The sequence below is a fragment of the Miniopterus schreibersii genome (genome assembly GCF_964146895.1).
Source record: "Miniopterus schreibersii genome assembly, chromosome: 18".
Lineage (NCBI taxonomy): Eukaryota > Metazoa > Chordata > Mammalia > Chiroptera > Miniopteridae > Miniopterus > Miniopterus schreibersii.
In genome coordinates this window covers 14,250,417-14,269,351 of record NC_138121.1, presented here as the reverse complement: position 1 = coordinate 14,269,351, position 18,935 = coordinate 14,250,417, and the positions used below count along the sequence as shown (strand labels likewise).

Sequence of the window (18,935 nt, the reverse complement as noted above, 5' to 3'; positions counted from 1 at the left end):
CGTGGGGCGCGCTCTCCCCAATCCCCGCTCTGATACCCCCGAGCCGGGTCCGTGCTCAGGCCCCCGGCTCCTCCCTTCTCACCCAGTCTCAGTTCTGGAAATTCCCCAGTGCAGCCGTCCCCCAAGTCCAGCAACCTATTCCTTTCAACGCGTTTCCCCAAACCCGCCCCGGCCCGGATTCGAGCTGTGAACGACCACAGCACTCCCGAGTCACCTACGAGTCCCGCTCACGGAGGTGGCAGCCCGCCGCCGGAGGGCCAGGGGTCGGCCAGGGAGCCGGATCCAGGTCAAAGGGGCGCGACTCCAAGGCGAGTGCCGCCCGGCGGCGAGCAGCTGGCCCCTGGTACCCCGGGGGCTGCTGCACGCTACCGTGCAGTCCGCAGGGGCGGGGCGCCGCCGCCTTCCGCGCCCCCTCGCAGAGCCTGAGACCCCCTTTGGGCTGCAGCCCGGCCCAGAGCTGCGCACGCGCACTGGGCGCTCCCAGAACGCCGCGATGGACAGCGCTGTCCCCAGCGTTCCCAGGAAACCCAAGACCTAGCTGGGCCCAGAGGAGGCCATCCCTCTCATCTCCCAAGCCGGGGGGGGGGGGGGGGGCACCATTCCATAGGGAACTCTTCTCACTTTTTCCATATAACTGAAGAGAACGCTTCTTCTTTCCCTAAACTATGGAAAACACAGACTCTCGATTTCCTTCAAACTAAGAGGGATCTATTCAACTTTTTCCCAAAATCTGAGGGGCATTAGGCTTATCTCGTCCCAAACTGAGGAGGAGCGTCTCCACTTCTAATTCAAGTTTAGGGGCACCCATCGCACTTCTTCCCCCAAGCTGAGGGAAACATGCTCTACCTCACTCCTCAAAATGCATCATCCCATCCTTTTCCCAGAACTGAGGAGCATCGCTCCCTCTTCTTTCACCAACTGAAGGAAAATAATCCCACCTCTTCCTTCAAACTGAAGGGAGTTGATTTTCACTCCTTGCTCCAAACTAAAGGGATCCATCCGCCTGCTTTCCCCAAATGAGAGGATCACATCCACTTCATTCCTCAAACTGAAGGACTCGGGACCATCTCGTTCCTAAACTGAGGGAGCCCAGGCCAGCCACTACCTGAAGAAATTTCCGCCCCACCTGCCCTAACAATTCCTCAAAGACAGCGCGGCCTCACTGCCCAAGCCCAAAGAAAGCCTTCCGACCCCCTGCAGCGCTCTAGGAGGACGGGTGCGACCTCGGGTTTTCCCGCCCGCCTAGCCAGAGAACTAACGGGATTAAGATCGCGCCCTCCAAGTGGTTAGCCGCAAGCCCCGCCTCCGCCAGCGGTTGCCCCGCCTCTACCCGTGGTTGCCCCGCCCGTGCATTTTTCCCGGTGCCTCTTGGCTCCACCTCCTTCCGCGGCCCCGCCTCCGTGTGACTCCGCCCCCTTCAGCAGTGTCCCGTCCGGCCCCGCCCAGATCTAGATGAGTAGTTGTCGAGGCGGGACCGGGACCGGGACCGGGACCTGTTCCGCGGTGCGGTGCGCTGCGCGAGCCAGTGGCAGAGCCATGGCTGGCGGGGAAGACCGCGGGGACGGAGAGTCGGTGTCAGTGGTCACCGTGAGGGTGCAGTACCTGGAGGACACCGATCCCTTTGCATGTGCCAACTTCCCAGAGCCGCGCCGGGCCCCCACCTGCAGCTTGGACGGGGCGCTGCCCCTGGGTGCACAGATACCCGCGCTGCACCGCCTGCTGGGGGCGCCGCTCAAGGTGAGGGGCGCCGAAGAAAGGTTGGGGGCGAACGAGGGTTCAGGGTTGGCGCCATGAAAGTCTCCCTCGGGGAGAGGCTGGAGTGAGTACGCTCCTCTGGGGAAGTTTTGTGCTGGGGACCCAAAGTCCACGCGGGCCTGCTTGCGGGAACACCTCTCAAGTTGAGGGGAAGCTGAAGAAGGAAGATGGGAGCTTGTGGTCTGCGCCACCCTGGCTGCCCCTTGAAATGAGGCCCACCCGGGGAGGTGCTTGGGGTCCACTTGCTGTCTTTCTGATTGGGTAACTGCTCTGGATTGGGTGACGGTAGATATTTGGATGGTAGCGGACCCAGGAGGCGGAGCTGGGGGTGTGTGGACCAGCTTTCACTTTACCTGAAGCAGGGGCGGATCTACGAGGAGGGGAGGACCCGGGGCGGGCCACTAAAGGTGACAGAGTGGTGTCTGGAGTTTGGCTTGGATCCTGCCGCATAGTGTTGTCCCTGCAGGTGGGGGGGTCTAGCTTGGAAGCGACGGAGAAGAGACTTCGCGGGGTGAGGGGAGTCCCCGAGAAGCGTCCCGGCCTGGTCACGCCGAGCGCGGGAGACTCCCCCGGTGGAAAAGCCCTTTGAGTCACCGCCCCCACCATCCCGTACTCTCGCCGCTGCGGGCCAGCAGCTGGAAGGGAGGGGGCGGGCCAGGCTAATTTTAAACCTCCGGCCTGCCCCAGTTTGCCTGCGCCCCGGAACCGACTCGTGCACAGTACCGGGAAAGGCCCCTTTCCAGATGGCTGGCCCTACCTCTGCTCCGGCTCGCCGCGCTCAGCCCCCCGCAGGCAGCCCTTTCCGGCGCGCTGGGTTTCCGGGCCAGGACTCTGGGAGGTGCCCCTCCTCCCCCCCACCCCGGGCTTCCCTGCCAGCCAGTCCGCACAGAGTGATGCGGAAAAGGAGAGAGAGTTGGCGGGGGTGCCCTCCCCTGCTCCCAGACTTAGCTGGGTCGAGGAGTTGCGCAAACTTGCCCTCGGGCCCGGGGTCTCCCTTGGAATGTGCCCCGGGCGCCGGGCCCCCAGCCTGCATTCCTCGCGCTGCGGGGCCAGCCCCGCCTCCGAGATCGGGCGGGAGAGGTGGTGAGACTGTTGGCCTAGGGAATGGCGCGTGTCCCTGAAAAGCCCGGTATTCAAGGCCACGGCTTGAAAGTGGCAGCACACTTTCCACTCTAGAGTTTTGATGCAACACCTCCCACCCACCACCCACCCCCTGCCCTGCCCTGTTGAAAGGGCTGACAGGTGAGCCTGGAAGAAGCGTGTCCAGCCCGAGGCCACCTCCTATTCAGGATGAGTGCTAGGGAGTGAGGGGTGCTGAACTGAGGCCACGTTCCTGAAACTCCTGGTGCTGAAATAAGCCTGGAGCACTACAGAGAATGTAATATTCTTCCCACCCCACCCCTACTCTAGGACAGGACTTAACCCTGACACCCCTCTTTCCAATTAGGGGCAGATTTAGGAGGTCAGCTACAGGAAAGAGGCTCAGAACACCCCCATTTAGGGACCCATATCCCTTCCTTACCAAGTCCTCTGCCCTCTGTTCTCTGCTCCCTAGCTGAGGACACTACTGAACTCAGAGAATGTGCCAACTCAGTCCCTGCCAACTCAGTCCTTCCTAGTTTCTCCACTTTTGGGATCTCCCACCTGGTGTACTTGAGGACTGCCATATCCCCCACAGGCAGGATATGGGGGTGGACACACTGGGTTACCACAGTGCCTAGAACAGGACTCCCTGGGGCTGACAGCTCTGCCAGCAATGGTCAGATGCACTGTGATATGCTCATCCCAAATATAAACTGTGACCACAGCCCAGAATAGAAGATTGGAGGAAGAAGGGCTGAGAATAGGGTAGGGTCAGGGACATCAGAGATCTGAAAGAGGGGGAGCACGGCCCTTCCTTGCAGGAAATGTCAACAGCTGGTTCCTCCCCTAGTGCTATAAGTGGGTGCCCCAGGGGCACAGACATGACTCAGGCCTGCCTTGATAGCTGTCTGGGAGAGGTGGCCCAGAAATCCAGGCGTCCCTGTGCAGTGCTGTAGAACAGAAATTGGGGGGAGGGGGGGTATACTCGCTGCTTCATGTTCTGTACAGTTTTCCAGTAGAACAGGACACAGCCAAGTCTGCCCTCCCACTGAGGGCACTGACTCCCATCATCCCTGCAGACCCTGCTCCCTCCTTGGGGGTGTAAAAGGCCCAGCCCACTTTCTCTTTGGGATTCCAGCCCACACACCCCATTGGGCTAGGCCTAGCCTCTTGAGTTCCCTTAGAGGCTTCCTTTTTAAAAGACTTGGAGCTTTCACATCGGAGAGGGCCTTGCTCATTTCCTCCCAGTCTAGGAGGAAGCTCCCAGCCACAATCTCTGACTCATCTCCTGGCCCTGGGGGAGGAGGGTTGGGGGAAAGGTGTGGCAGGGTCCTGGCAGTGCCTTGGGCCATGCGTGATGTCTCCAGGGAAACTCAGGAGTATCTATCTTCTCTCTACCACCAGAGCCTCTCCCAACCCAGGGACCTGCCCCTGCTCCAGGAGAGAATCTGGCCATCTGGCCTTGCCTGCTACCTTTGCCCTTGGGGTGGTGCCTCAGAAGCCCCTCCCTTACACTCAAAGGCCCTGCCACATCTGGGATAGCACTGACTTCTCCCTGGGCTCTGGGCAGAGGGACTGGGGTGCTGCTCTGACCCTGATGCAAAGGCCAGAGGAGCCCCCTACTCTTGGCAGCAGAGATAGCCCTAGAAATCTGTCCATTACCAGCAACTTTGTTTCTCCAGTTGTGGCTAAAGATTAGAATAGGACAGGGGTGGCACTGTCCTAGAATGTTTCCTGACCTTGCCCCCTCCTTTCCCCAGCCTCAGTTTACCTTTCAGAAGCAGTTGTTGCAAAGGGGCTAAAGTGTTAATCTGACCTGCTGGGACAGGTACCAACTGGAGGGGTTCCAGAAGATTCTTAAGGGAAAGATGGGGTGCTCTGGTGATGCCCTTTAGTCCCCTGATATGGAGGTTTCTTTGGGATGTGGGCATGAGTCATGGACTCCTACCTTCTTTTCCTATGCTGGCATGTCTAATTAGCTGATAATTCTGGGCTAGGGAGCCTGATGAAGAACCCCAGGACCTAGGTTCTGGCAGAAGTAGAAATTATTACCCCAGCATGTATGATATGTGTGTGTTCTTTAGTGTCCCCTTGCTGGAACTGGGAGGACCAGTTTGGGGTATTTGCAGAGTTCAGAAAGCTGAGGGCCTGTCTTCAGCTCTTGGCAACCCTATAGGCCCCAGCCCTCCCTCTCCCCTCCAGGGTTCCCTGGAGCACTTCCAATGAACATCCACTTAAGATCTAGGTCAGTTAGCCCTAGTCCCATTCCTGGTTGTGCAGCCTGGTGCAAATTCACTGAATTTCTTTGCCTTGGTTTCCTCACCTGTAAAAGGATTATCAGAATCAAAGAAACTAGGCAGCCTGGTGTGTGCCACAAAAGAGGCATAACAAGAGTGGGTTTCCCTTCTCGAGGTCCAACCATGTCATCTCATCCAGAAATTCACAGTCTAGTTGGAGACTCAAGATCATAGGAAAGGGGAGTCATAGAGCATAGGGTCTTGTGTTTATAGACAAGAAAGGCAGTTAACAAATTATTTCCTGAAACAAGAGTCCGTCAGCATATAACTATGCCCTCTTCTCCATCTTCCTTGTACCCTGCCCCAGCATGTTCATTCTCCCGATTACACTACTATGAAAAACATTGGGGTGTAGACAACAGGGTCTCCTGTGCTTAGCCCTGCATATAAAATCAATTGCAACAGGTTGGTTGGGGCTGCCAGAAAAACCTGAGCTCAGAGAAACCAAAGAAAAGTGGTCTGGAGGCTGAAGTGAGGGGCCGAGCCCGGGAAGAATGGGGGAGGGACACCACCCCAAGATGGACAGCGGAGAAGTGCGGAAGACAAGAGCCAGGAGGGAGTCAAGGATGTAGACCCACACTGACTGTGTGCTGACCCTAAGCACCGTCAGCAGGGACCAGGGTTCGGGCTTACTCAGGCCTGGCCCAGCCCCAGCGTGTGAGAAACAAGGCCCAGAGGTTTGGCTTTCAGAGGATGACCCCAGGAAGGGGCCAGGGGTGTGAGAGACAAGAACCACTCAGCTGGCAGGAAGTCTCTGCTCTTTGCTGCTTGCCTGACCCTAGCCCCCTCCCCCATCTCCATCTAAGACAAACAGCTGGAGGAGGGGAACAGTGTCCTGCATGCTTTGGGCTGCCAGTTACCCCTGGACCTCCTCTCCAGAGATGGGGCCCTGCCAGGATTGGACAGGTGACATGGTTAAGGAAGCCACTATTACCACCAGGGTTTAAACCTGCTCATCTGAGGAGGCTGGGAGTGGTGAGCACTTATTCTTCAGGACCCTGCCCCACATGGATGCAGGCATCCCAGGTATCCTGCACACTTGGGATTAGAGCTTGCTAGTGTGCATGCAGGAGGGGAAGAAAGCATACTGGGCCCGAGCTTTCCGTGAGTGTGCTTCTTGGGCCTGTGCTTGCCAGTGAGTGTGTGTGTGTGTGTGTGTGTGTGTGTGTGTGTATAAAACCATATATACCTGGGTATATAAACAGTTACCGTGCATAATCTGATCACCCCTCCCCTTGCTTAGCACCCTTGGTCATTGTGCTTCTGTTTATTTGTGGCCTTTCTCCGAGTCAAGCCTGCCTGCCTCCCAGACTACACTGGAAAGCAGGGAAGGCAGAAGCCTTGTTCCGTGCTATGTCCTCAGCACCTAAAACCAGCCCAGCTTGTGCATGTTCGAATGAATGAGCTGTCCTATGTGTGTGTGGTTTGGGGGATCCTCGAGGGGGTTTGCAGCCCTGGGGGAGACATGTTTCTCTAGGGTCCCAGAGGAGATGCAGCTGTGCCTGGATGGGGGGGTGGGTAGGCTGCTGAGTCATCCCGTGGGAAGAGGGATCAGGAGGAATGTGGGGCTGCCCTCAGCTGAGCTGGCCCTGGACAAAGTACCCCAGCCCTGGGGCCTTGCCCCCCCATCTCAGGCCTGTTCCCAGTAGGCCCTGGAGAAGATGACTCTGCTTCTAGGCAGGGGAGAGAGACTAGGCCCGCCCAAGGCGCCCAGGGGAGGGCAGGCAGCCAGGCAGGAAGTGGACAGAAAACAGGCTAGAGTATTTGTCCTGTCCCATGTCCTAGGCAGTGGGGGGAGGTGGTCACCCAAGGGCCTCACAGGAAGGGCTTGAACTGCCAGGAAGGAGCTGGGTCAGGCTCTCAGGCATAGCAGGGGTGCTACGCAGAGGCCGGGGTGGGGGCAGGAGCTGGACTCCCTTTCCACCCACAGGACCAAGGGCAGCTGGAAGCCCTTAGGCTAGGTCCAGAGCAAGGCAAGGCTGACAGAACAACAGGACAAATGTTGGGGTTGACTTTTCTAATAAGATGGAGACCAGAGGTACCCTAACTCTGCAGAGGGGGCTCTCCCTGGGTCATGGCACCTCAAGGAGTGGGGACACTCGAGTCAAAGGGACTTTGCTATGGGGGAGGTGTCCGAGAGAGGCATAGTGCTGCCATCAGACTCTCCAGTCACCTTACTAGGCCCTTCTACAAGTATTTCTCAAGAGCCAAGTGTCCTGCCCAGTGGTGAAGGGGAGCCAGGCTCAGTGGGGATGCATAGGAAGCAGATATATGGATGAAGCATGTGCCTTCTTGTAATCATGCAGGTTTCAGGGACCCACTATAGACTGAGTCAGACCCTAAAATCTAGTTTTCAATAGGCCCCTGGGAGGCCTCTCAGGTCCAGCTATGACCATGGTCACTGTAGCCCACTTGAGGGCAGAGCAAAGACCCTCACGCTTGAAAGGACTGAGAGCCTGTGGATTAGCCCCTGCTCCTCACTGTTTAACTCAAGGACATGCATACACGTTCCAGCATTAATAGCACTTTCTCCCCGGGCTTGAATGCTTTGTGGCTGCAGCTTATCACCCACAGGGCTGTGAACTTCCTCGAAGGCAAGAACTTCCTTCCATCTTCTCTCCATTCTCCTTCCTCATTCATGTTCATTAGTTCAACACATGTTTAGTGAGCATTTACTATGTGCCAAGTGCTGTGCTAGGCTCTGCAGATATAGCATGCAGCAAGACTGACATGGTACCTGAACCCTGAGAACACATGATTAACAGGGGAAAAAGACTAGTGTCTAGGACATTATACTGCTCTAGGGAAGGCCTGAGTGGGGTACACACATGGCATGGACTGGACTGCATAGCATTGGCTAGAGAAGTCCAGGAAGTCTTTTTTAAAAAGCCTTATCTAGCCCGGCAGTGGTGGCTCAGTGATTGAGCATCGACCTATGATCCAGGAGATCTCCGTTCAATTCCTGGTCAGGGCACATGCACAGGTTGTGGGCTCGATCCTCAGTAGGGGGCATGCAGGAGGCAGCCGATCAATGACTCTCATCACTGATGTTTCTGTCTCTCTCTCTCTCCCTTCCTCTCTCTGAAATCAGTAAAGACATATTTTAAAAAATAAAGTAGTAAAAATAAAATTTTAAAAGCCTTATCTAATCTGAAACCTAAAGAATGGGTAGATGTTAGCCAGGAGACGACATAGCACATACAAAGGGATGTACTATGCACATAGTAGGTGCATGAAGAAGGACTGCTGAAGGAATGCATGGCTGCTGTGCAGACCCTGTGGTGTGCCTCTCTGCCAGCACCCTGAGTAGGAGGTAGGAAGTCATGAGGTCTCCATATGTAACCCTGCCACCTCTTCCCCAGTCCCGACAACTGTTCTCTTTGCCCCCAGCTAGAGGACTGTGCCCTGCAAGTATCTCCTTCTGGATACTACCTGGACCCTGAGCTGTCCCTGGAAGAGCAGCGGGAGATGCTGGAGGGCTTCTATGAAGAGATCAGGTCAGAGCCGATGAGGCCAGGAAGACAAGGCTGGCCCTGACCTTGCCCCCACCAGGGGCTGGATCACATGTCAGCAGCCAAGACACCTGATCTCTAGCATGGGCCACATGTGGGTCACCTTCTGCTGCCCCAGGGAACTGTGCCAGGGGAATCCCAAGGCCTGGCCAGTATTACCTACTGCCCAGGATGGAGTGGGGGCTCTCCCACATACCTGAGATACCTGTGTTTGCATAAATCCTTCTGTCTGGCCAACCCTTGGGTTTGGAGGAGCAGTTGGGGAGGAAGGAGCTGGGCCTGGGTTAGCATGTGGGGAGGTATTTGGCTGCCTTGGTGTGGGGGAAGGGACCCCAAGGAATGAGCTGGGAGCTGCTGACTAGGCTGCTTGATTCCAGCAAAGGACGGAAGCCTACGTTGATCCTGCGGACCCAGCTCTCTGTGAGGGTCAATGCCATCTTAGGTGAGTATATGAGGGCATCGATGTTCAGCAACCCCCACCCCCACCCCAGCCTAGCTGACTCTGTTTCTTTCAGCATGTGCTGGACAGTGGACAGGGCAGATCAGAGACAGGATATGTGGCCCCTCCCCATTCCTATCCTGACCCTTCCTTCCTGGGTTGATTCCACAGTCTATGGTGGGGGCTGCCCAGAGTCAGGGAGTAAGTAGAGGAGAAGGTGGGGGGTTCGAGAGTGCTGGAATGTTGTTTGGTGGGGGGTTATAGTTGTGTCCCAGTAGAAGAGGGTATCTGTGTCCCATTGAGGTTACTGCGTCCACCTACCCCTTACAGAAAAATTGTATGGCTCCAGTGGCCCCGAGCTCCGCCGCTCCCTCTTCTCACTGAAGCAGATCTTCCAGGTGAGGCCCAGAGGTGGGCTGGGAGTGGGCATCCAGCCTGAGCCCCCTTAAACTCGCCCGTGGTGCCCCCAGGAGGACAAGGACCTGGTGCCTGAATTTGTCCACTCAGAGGGACTGAGTTGCCTGACCCGTGTGGGTGCTGCTGCTGACCACAACTACCAGAGTTACATCCTCCGAGGTCAGCCCCTCTCCTCCCCCATGACCCTTGCCTCCAATGAACCCTTACTGACCTCTTGTTTCTCTGTCCTCAGCACTAGGTCAGCTGATGCTTTTTGTGGATGGGATGCTTGGGGTGGTGGCCCACACTGAGACCGTGCAGTGGCTGTACACATTGTGCGCCAGCCTGGTAAGTGGCCCTCCATCCAGCCATGCACCCTTCTCCCTCTGCCTCTCTCTGGGCCTCAGTCTCCTCTTCTGTAAGATGGGCTAAAATGGAATGAGTCTGTGGTCCCTCTAAGCCTAGAAAGCACATCAATGCCTGGACCTAGAGCCAGGGTCTTTTTGCTAAGACTCTCCTCTCTGGGTCCAGCCCCAGGAGCCCTTCCCCCACCGCACTGGGAACTGGCACAGGTCTGGCCCAAACCCCAATCATATGTGGTTATCCCTCCCCCTAGTCCCGCTTGGTGGTGAAGACAGCTCTGAAACTGCTGCTGGTGTTTGTGGAATACTCTGAGAGCAACGCACCACTGTTCATCTATGCAGTCAACTCTGTGGCCAGCACCACCGGTCAGAGACTGTCCCCTCCCTTCCCACCACTCAGAGCCCTCTTTCCTACCTTTCTCCACATGACTGCTCCTCCTTCTGTGTGGCAGGTGCTCTTCCCTGGGCCAACCTTGTGTCCATCCTAGAGGAGAAGAATGGTGCAGACCCTGAGTTGTTGGTGTACACAGTCACCCTCATCAACAAGGTGTGTGTGGCTCTGCCACTGTGGCTCAGTTGGTTCAGCACCGGCCCATGCACCAGGAGATCGCCCATTCTATTCTGGGCCAGGGGACAGGCCTGGGTTTTGGGCTCAATCCCCAGTAGGGGGTGTAGGAGGCAGCCAATCGACATTTCTCACTGATGTTTCTCTCCATGTCTCTCTCTCTCTCTCTCTCTCTCGATCCCTTCCTCAAGATTAGATTTCTTGATTAAATAGAACTTAAAAAAACGAGTGTGTGGAGGTGGGAACCAAATGCCAGTTACGAGCCCCTCAGGCTCCTGACTTCAGGCCCCATCAGCCTTAGCCTTGCCCTCCTATCCCCACCCTCCAGACGCTGGCAGCGCTCCCAGATCAGGACTCCTTCTATGATGTGACGGATGCACTGGAGCAGCAGGGCATGGAGGCACTTGTCCAGCAGCACTTGAGCGCTGCAGGCACTGACATCGACTTGAGAGCGCAGCTTGTGCTCTATGAGGTGGGCTCAGCCACCACGGCCCAGCTGGGAGCTAGAGGAGGGGAGGGAGGGGGCGCAGTTCCCCAGAGCCCACCCTGCCTCAGCTGCTCACATCTGGGCCCACATCTGCTAGAACGCCCTGCGGTTGGAGGACGGAGACACGGAGGAAGTCGCTGCAGGTGGGCGACGGGAGCGTAGAAAGCCCTCTTCAGAGGAAGGCAAGAGGAGCCGAAGATCTCTAGAAGGCGGGGGCTGTCCTGTGCGCACCATGGAGCCAGGGTAAGAACAGTGCCTCAGCAGCTGGGGAGGAGGGATGGATGCGCCAGAAACTGCACAGTCTCCTGACAGGCCCCCCTCCAGCCCCACAGGCCCCACCTCCTCCACCACCGGCCTGGGCCTACAGACAGGCCCTGCGCCTGCCTCTGGCCTCTCGGTGAACCTCTTTCCTACCCTGTGCATGGCACCCTCAGCTGACATCTCCTGTGAGAGAAGCATCTACAAGTAAGTGGGGAGATAGAGGCTGCCCACCCCTGGGATCCTCTCCCCACCTGTCCCTCCTGCTCTGCTCCCCTCCATGGACCCTCTGCCTCCTCTGCCCAAAAGCGTGCTTTCTCTCTCTTTCTTTCCAGACTTCACCAAACTGCTCCTGTTTGGTAAGTGACTGCTGGGGGGGTGGGGTTCAGCTCTGACTGGACCTCCTCCTCCTGGGGCTTCTCTTCATCTCTTTCTGGCATTCTGTCTGGTCTTGGCCAATGCTATCTGTCTTCCTACCCCCTGCTCTTTTTGTTTCTCCGTCACTGTCCCCAACCCTTGTTCTGCTCTTTGTCTCTTACTGCACCCTGTCCGGCTTCATGTCAGTGTCTCCCCTCCACTTACAGTTTCCTCTTGTCATGCCCCCTCTAACCCCCTCCTCTTCCCACCGTGGCTGGGAAGGAATCCCTGATAGCACTGCCTAGCTCTGTGTGGGTGTGAGCAACTGGGATTTGGGGTGGAACAGACACCACAATTACTGTCTCTTCTCTCATCCCCCTAACCCAGGGCCCCTGAGAGCCCACCTGTCCCCCAGTCCCCTACGGGGCAGGCCAGGCTGGAGTAAGTACCAAGGCCAGCCTGCCAGGCCTGCCATGTGCTCAGGGCTTCAGCATTGCTTCTCCCAGCAGGGGGTCCACTTTCCCACAGCCAGAACTTGGGGACTCTCAGGCCCCTTCTCTCCCAGACTTATGCCTCCTCAGTTACCTAAGGACTAAGCACTGGGATTAGTTCACTGGAGTCATAGCGGTCCGTATGCTTCAATAGTGACACCTTGACAGCTTTGACTGGAGATGAGGGCATAGACCCCCAACCTGGAAGCCCATTCTCCCATGTCCCCAGGCTAGGAATAGAACAGGGAGGGGGTCAAGGGTGCTGTGTGGTGTGGAGGAGGAGCAGCCTAGGACTAAGGTCAGGGCTGGGACTGAGGGCCAACAGAGGCTGGAGGGGCGAAAAAAGAGACACTGGATCATATTCATCACTTTAACATAAACTGCCTGTCATTCCCCGGGCATAGGTCATAGCTCTCAAAAGTTGCAGACATGCCAAAGGAGGGACATCTAGTGTGCTCATTAGGACAGCTATCCCCTTCCCCCAGGACAATTAACATGAACAGCAAGGTTGCTCGTTAGACATTAAGTAGAACTTCTCTCTGTATGTTGACCTGGGAATGCTGGGTTGGAAGTGGCACTCCCCAGATGTGGAGGATTGAACAGGGGCTGGACGTGGGGAGTTGGGTCCTGGGTCTGCTCAGCGCATGGTCTGTTCCTGTGTGCCTGCAATTAGGGGCGGTGCCCAGGGGCCCAGCATGTGCACCACCCTGGGCTGGGGTATGTCAGACACCCTCACTGACAAGTGCCTCCCCCCAGAGCCCGGTTCCTGGAGAACGTGGCAGCAGCAGAAACAGAGAAGCAGGCTGCGCTGGCCCAGGGCCGTGCAGAGACATTGGCTGGGGCAGTGCCCGATGAGGCTGATGGACACCCAGGTGAGTACGTGGGTGGGCAGAATCTACTCATGTCTCTTTTTTGCTCCACAGAGTGCACGACACTGACAGCTGTTTCTCTTTTTTTAGATACCCAGGAACTATGGGGTTCCCCTGAACCAGGCCCTACACTCAAAACACCCCAGAGCCCTGCCCCCAGAGTCCTGCTCCGGGCCCAGTGGAGCCTTGAGCCAGAGCCCAAGGAGCCACTGGCCCCACTAAGCCCCAAGACTGAGCCCACCCAGAAGCTCCCTACCCGTGTCGCCAAGCTCTGCATTGGGGACCTGGACTTCTCAGACCTGGGGGAAGACGAAGACCAGGACATGCTAAACATGGAGACTGTGGAGGCTGGGAAAGGGGTCCCGCCCCCACCCCCACTGCCCTTGCTCTCTGAGGGCCCCCCACCCCCTCCACCTCCACCTCCCCCACCCATCAAAGGTCCCTTCCCACCCCCTCCACCCCCAGCTGCCCCTCTTCCCCCCTCAGCACCTGATGGCCTAGCCCTCCCCACCAAGAGGAAGACAGTAAAACTCTTCTGGCGGGAGCTAAAGCTGGCTGGGGGCCACGGAGGCTCTGGGAGCCGCTTTGGGCCCTGCTCCACCCTGTGGGCCTCACTGGAGCCTGTCTCAGTGGACACAGCCCGGCTGGAACATCTGTTTGAGTCTCGTGCCAAGGACGTGTTACCTTCCAAGGTAAACGCACCCTCATCTGCAAGGTAACCATAAGGGAACAGGAAGGGAATCAGAGCCCAAGGGTCTGGATGCTGGGGCAGCCACTCATTTCCCACATAGGGAAACTGAGGCAAAGGAAAGAGTGGGGACTTGTCTGAGCTCTTTCAACAAGGGATCAGCAGATCCCTAACTGGCATCTAAGCTCATCCCAGTCCTTAAACCTCCCAGGTTCATTCCCAGTTGTGGGGTCACCCCACCATTGGCCACTTAGAGAGGGGCCTTGGAGTGCCCTCTTAGATTGTTGGCCCAGCTAGTCCCTTTCCCAATCTTACACTGCCCTTCCCCCAACCTCAAAGAAAGCTGGTGAAGGCCGCCGGACAATGACCACAGTGCTGGACCCCAAGCGCAGCAACGCTATCAACATTGGCCTAACCACACTGCCACCTGTGCATGTCATTAAGGCTGCTCTGCTCAACTTCGATGAATTTGCTGTCAGCAAGGATGGCATTGAGGTGGGGATACCCAGCTGGGACTGTGGAAGAGCGGTGGGAGGTCCAGCCCTCTCCTTTGGTCAGTGGGCATTCCCTCTAGCGGTGGGCATGGGCTTGGCAGAGCAGTCCCCAGGCCCAGAGGCTCCGCCAGACAGCCTAGGGGGGAATTGAGACCAACACCTGAGGCCTCAGGTCAGCACTGAGTGGCCTAGGTGGTTGTCCTCAGAAACTACTGACCATGATGCCCACGGAGGAGGAGCGGCAAAAGATCGAGGAGGCCCAGCTGGCCAATCCTGACATACCTCTGGGCCCAGCTGAGACTTTCCTGTTGACCCTTGCCTCCATCGGAGGCCTGGCTGCCCGCCTACAACTCTGGGCCTTCAAGCTGGACTATGACAGCATGGAACGGGTACCTGGGTCATGGGATGGGACAGACAGTGGGGGCAGCATGATAACCTTGTAGTCTAAGAGTCCCTGGCCTCCCACACCAGGAAATCGCAGAACCACTGTTTGATCTAAAAGTGGGCATGGAACAGCTGGTGCAAAATGCCACCTTTCGTTGCATCCTGGCCACCCTGCTGGCTGTGGGCAACTTCCTCAATGGCTCCCAGGTGAGTGACAGCACATGAGGGCTGGGGGCCAGGGTCTGGAGCCAACCAGACCCAGGCTCAGACGAGGTCCTTTCAGAGCAGTGGCTTTGAGCTGAGCTACCTGGAGAAGGTGTCAGAGGTGAAGGACACAGTGCGCAGGCAGTCACTGCTGCACCATCTCTGCTCCTTGGTGCTCCAGACGCGGCCTGATTCTTCCGACCTCTACTCAGAAATCCCCGCCCTGACCCGCTGTGCCAAGGTTAGCACCAGCCAGAGGCTTGAATAAGACTGGCCACGGCATGGGGGAGCACTGCTTCCTGGGGCTGGCTTTTCCCCTCCTCCCTCTTTTGTCAGTTGTGCCAGGACTTGCTCCACTACAGGTGTTTGTGTGGGCTGTGTCCTCTGCCAGAAATGCTTTCCTCTATTGGCCTGACTACACCTACTCAGTCTTTGGGTCTCAGGTTAGCTGCCACTTCCCCAGGAAACCTTCTCTGTTTCCCACTGGATCAAAAGGACTTGTCTGTCTCCTGCAGTAGACTGTGAACTCTTGGAGGGTAGGGGCTGGATCTTGTCTGTTCCTATGGCGCCAGCTGACCAGCCTGGCACAGAGGCAGCCTTAGGCAGTACCTTCTTGTTGGGGGACAGCCTGTGTATCTCCCTGCTTTCTTAGGTGGACTTCGAGCAGCTGACTGAGAACCTGGGGCAGCTGGAACACCGGAGCAGGGCAGCCGAGGAGAGTCTGCGTAGCTTGGCCAAGCATGAGCTAGCCCCAGCCCTGCGTACCCGCCTCACCCACTTCCTGACCCACTGTGCCCAACGCGTTGCCATGCTACGAGTAGTGCACCGCCGTGTCTGCAACAGGTGGGATCATGGGCCTGAGAGGCAGGACTGCCACCACTGTCCCTCACCCCCAAGTAGGACTCACCATCCCTTCCTATCTGACCTGCCTAGGTTCCATGCCTTCCTGCTGTACCTGGGGTACACAGCACAGGCAGCCCGTGAAGTGCGCATCATGCAGTTCTGCCACACGTTGCGGGAGTTTTCACTGGAGTACCGGACTTGCCGAGAACGGGTGCTGCAACAGCAGCAGAAGCGGGCCACATACCGTGAGCGCAACAAGACCCGGGGACGCATGATCACTGAGGTGGGTGCCCCTTCCAGGTTTTAACTGCCACTCCCATGGTTTCCTTCCATTGGCTCCCAGCTCATCTTTCTCTCCTCTCCAGACAGAGAAGTTCTCAGGTGTGGCTGGAGATGCCCCCAGCAACCTATCTGTCCCAGTGGCTGTGGGTAGTGGGCCAGGCCAGGGTGATGCAGACAGTCATGCCAGCATGAAGAGTCTGCTGACCAGCAAGCCTGAGGACACCACACACGGCCGCCGTAGCAGAGGTGAGACCTGTGGCTGCTAGGGGGAATAGGTTTTGCTTTGGAGCCACCCTGGCCTGATCTCCCTGTCTGGCCTTCCTCAGGCCTGGTCCAGAGCAGCTCCCCAGTCATGCCCACAGCAGTGGGGCCCTCCACTGCAACCCCAGAAGAAGCCCCAGGCTCCAGTTTACCCAGTGACACTTCAGATGAGATCATGGATCTGCTGGTGCAGTCAGTGACCAAGAGCAGTCCTCGTGCCTTAGCTGCTCGAGAACGCAAGCGTTCCCGTGGCAACCGCAAATCTTGTGAGTATTCCCCTTACGCCCGCTGCCCACTTTATTCCCATCAACCCCCTACAACCATGCTCTGTCCCTTCAGTGAGACGGACGTTGAAGAGCGGCCTTGGAGAAGACCTGGTGCAGGCACTGGGACTGAGCAAGGGACCTGGCCTGGAGGTGTGAAGGCGCTGCTTCCAGGATATCTATCTGGGCCACAGCCTGCATGCAAAAGACTATAGAGTGAGGAGGGACCAGAGCACAATTCTGGGCATCTTCTCAACCTTGGGGTCACTCTGTCCAGTGGCCAGTGCCTTGAGCAGTATTATCTGTGTGTGCATGTGTATGTGTGTGTTTGTATGTGTGTGCATGTATGAGCTCCCTGAACATGTGTAACATAATAAAGTTTTCTTGGCCAATACAAGAGCCTTTTCTTTCTTTCAAGATACAGACCATGCTGGGTCTATAGCAGGAGGGAAATACTCCTGCCTCGCGCCTCATCATCACTCACATAGCCATTAGCCACATTCTAATCAATTTATTCAACAATCCTGCGACTTAGACTGCTACTGGCCCCTGGACTAGGCCCTCATTACTCCTGGCCTGGGGCCCTGCAGCCTGATAGAGCCACCTAGGGCCCAGCAGCCGGTGGTCACCATGTGAGTGGCTATAATCGTTTCATCTGCCGCCGCTCCTGTCGGCGCTGCCTTTTCTCATTGTGCTCTGGCGCTGGGGCACCACTGTCTGCCGTGAACCAAGGGCCCAGCACATTCACCCACAGGAGGTAAAGGGCCCGTCCTGGAGCCTAGGAGAGAAAAGGTAACTTGAAGCCAGGTTCAGGAAATGAAAGAAGGGTTAGATGCCCCCAGCCCCTTCTTGGGAGCCCAACAACCCACGCACCAGAAGCCAGAAGGACCAGATGTAGAGGGAAAAGCAGCTGAGGACCTGTACAATGGCTGTCAGTAGGATCACATCCTTAAGGTGCCTGTGAATAGAAGGGAGACTGCAAGGGCCAAAATAGTAGATGGACTCCAATTCAGCTCCCACCCCATGAAGCTGCAGGCAGCTGTGGATCTTGGGCTATCTGGGCCCCAGCACCACAGCCCTGGGGCCGCTCACCTGGGCTGGCGGCGGGGGACACTCACTCTGCCATGCCCTGCTCCATGTTGAGATCCATTCCACCATCCATCAGGGCCCCATCCTCAGAGAAGGCCGCCCGTGCCATTGAGCTCATAGAGTGGTAGCTGGCCCCATATACTGCCAGACTAAAGCCCAGGGCCATCTGCAGAACAAGAATGGGAGTATCAAAGGCCAGCCACTGACCCTATGTGCTCACCCACCTCCCAGGATGGGGAACACTTACCCAGGCCCAAAATGAGGCAGATGAGTAGAAGAAGACCAAGGTCACAAGACAGTAAATGGCCTGCAAGCAGACACAGGATCAGGCTGGGATCAAAGCTACCCTAAACCATGGACCTCCCTGGACTCTGACCAAGAGTTAAGCCAGGCTGTGGAAGAAGACAGGTTGTTTCTTACAGGGTTGGGGAAAAAGAAGTCTGCTTCCCAAGTCCTGAGTATTCAAACTACCCTCTGACACATCAGCCTAGGAAAGAAACCTCTATTTGGGATAAGGGCTCTCAAGTCCATCCTCATATTTGTTGTTTTGTTTGGACTACTCAACATCTCTATATATATTTTTTTAACTTTCTTATAAAGCCTTGACTCTCACATACCACCACACTGCTGCCACCAAACATAACTGAGGACTGTGGGACCTTGGGTAGGCACAGAAACAAGGAAGCAGGCACTTACATTGGCCCCCAGTATGATCCGCAGATAGAACTTCAAGGTCTCTCTGTTCTCTTCAAATATCTGCTTCTTCCCTCTTGTCCCCACTTTGCCCTTGGGCTGCCGAAGAATGATGAGATGCTTGTCAGAGCCCTCCTCAGTAGGGTCCTCTTCACTCTCCCCACCAGTCTGGTTAGCTACAGAGTCCCAGCTGTGCTAAGTTCCCATAGTGCTCAACCTAGCACAATCCTTGGGATGTCTACCCCTCCTCCAGTCAATCCTGCTTAGAGCTGAAACCATCTTTCCAACAATCCCAGGTATGATCGACTCCTGCACACCCTCGAACGATCTAATACTAGGCTGATAGCGCCTGTCTTCCCTGTTAAGGTATAGCTTTGGGTTGACGACCCTATAAAGAGGAATTCCTGAGTGGTATTGAATAGTGCCCCTCTCCGGCCTCTGCTGGAGTAGACAAGATCTCAGCTGACGCCCACACCCTTCAGGCCCCACAAATCTTCGGCCAATTCTAGTACTAAGTGATACTGATGCCCACCCCCACTCTGGCACTAGTTCTGGTACGGTCTTCCGTCGCTCCCTTCCACCCCCCTCCATCTAGTACGGTCCGGCCACTGAATGGCGCCTCCCTCTGGTCGACCTCCTTCTCTTGATGTCCTTCCTCTGTTTTCTGTCTCCCGGCCCTGGGAGCGATTTGGCCTTGCGGACCGCGCCCTACCCGCCCTCCTTACCGCCATGGTGCGTCGCAAATACTCAGCCAGGGAAACAAGGGGTAGCGAACGAAACCGCAGTCACTAAGTACCACATCGGCAGCACAGGCACTTCCGGTGCAGTCCCAACTCGTCATAACTGGGACGGAAGTGGGTTGT

The 18,935-nt window shown here is 56.7% G+C and overlaps 2 protein-coding genes across 6 annotated transcripts; one reads left to right on the top strand and one right to left on the bottom strand.

Moving 5' to 3' along the window:
* The first annotated feature begins 1,443 nt into the window (after positions 1 to 1,443).
* Positions 1,444 to 16,687, top strand: FHOD1 (formin homology 2 domain containing 1). 2 transcript variants are annotated; one of them, XM_081118375.1, is made up of 24 exons: positions 1,445 to 1,737; positions 8,526 to 8,632; positions 9,025 to 9,089; positions 9,417 to 9,484; positions 9,557 to 9,662; positions 9,736 to 9,830; positions 10,099 to 10,210; positions 10,297 to 10,391; positions 10,738 to 10,881; positions 10,994 to 11,139; positions 11,221 to 11,361; positions 11,490 to 11,513; positions 11,899 to 11,952; positions 12,759 to 12,874; positions 12,962 to 13,563; positions 13,899 to 14,054; positions 14,260 to 14,442; positions 14,525 to 14,644; positions 14,721 to 14,882; positions 15,294 to 15,484; positions 15,575 to 15,767; positions 15,850 to 16,012; positions 16,093 to 16,293; positions 16,367 to 16,687. In XM_081118375.1, exons 1-24 carry the CDS (start codon positions 1,453 to 1,455, stop codon positions 16,447 to 16,449), a joined length of 3,612 nt encoding a protein of 1,203 aa, XP_080974501.1. In that variant the 5' UTR covers positions 1,445 to 1,452; the 3' UTR covers positions 16,450 to 16,687. The 2 variants fall into 2 exon arrangements, with proteins under 2 accessions (XP_080974502.1, XP_080974501.1); XM_081118376.1 differs by lacking the exons at positions 11,490 to 11,513; positions 11,899 to 11,952 and having other exon boundaries at positions 1,444 to 1,737.
* A 99-nt stretch (positions 16,688 to 16,786) lies between these two features.
* TMEM208 (transmembrane protein 208) lies at positions 16,787 to 18,923 on the bottom strand. 4 transcript variants are annotated; one of them, XR_013997530.1, is made up of 6 exons: positions 18,798 to 18,923; positions 18,076 to 18,171; positions 17,627 to 17,686; positions 17,383 to 17,545; positions 17,164 to 17,266; positions 16,787 to 17,068 (listed from the first exon to the last, which is right to left on the bottom strand). XR_013997530.1 is itself a non-coding variant. In XM_081118381.1 (6 exons), exons 4-6 carry the CDS (start codon positions 17,543 to 17,545, stop codon positions 16,931 to 16,933), a joined length of 360 nt encoding a protein of 119 aa, XP_080974507.1. In that variant the 5' UTR covers positions 17,627 to 17,771; positions 18,076 to 18,171; positions 18,798 to 18,917; the 3' UTR covers positions 16,787 to 16,930. The 4 variants fall into 4 exon arrangements, 2 of the variants coding, with proteins under 2 accessions (XP_080974507.1, XP_080974506.1); XR_013997531.1 differs by having other exon boundaries at positions 17,164 to 17,248; positions 18,798 to 18,913; XM_081118381.1 differs by having other exon boundaries at positions 17,164 to 17,248; positions 17,409 to 17,545; positions 17,627 to 17,771; positions 18,798 to 18,917.
* Between the last annotated feature and the right edge of the window lie 12 nt (positions 18,924 to 18,935).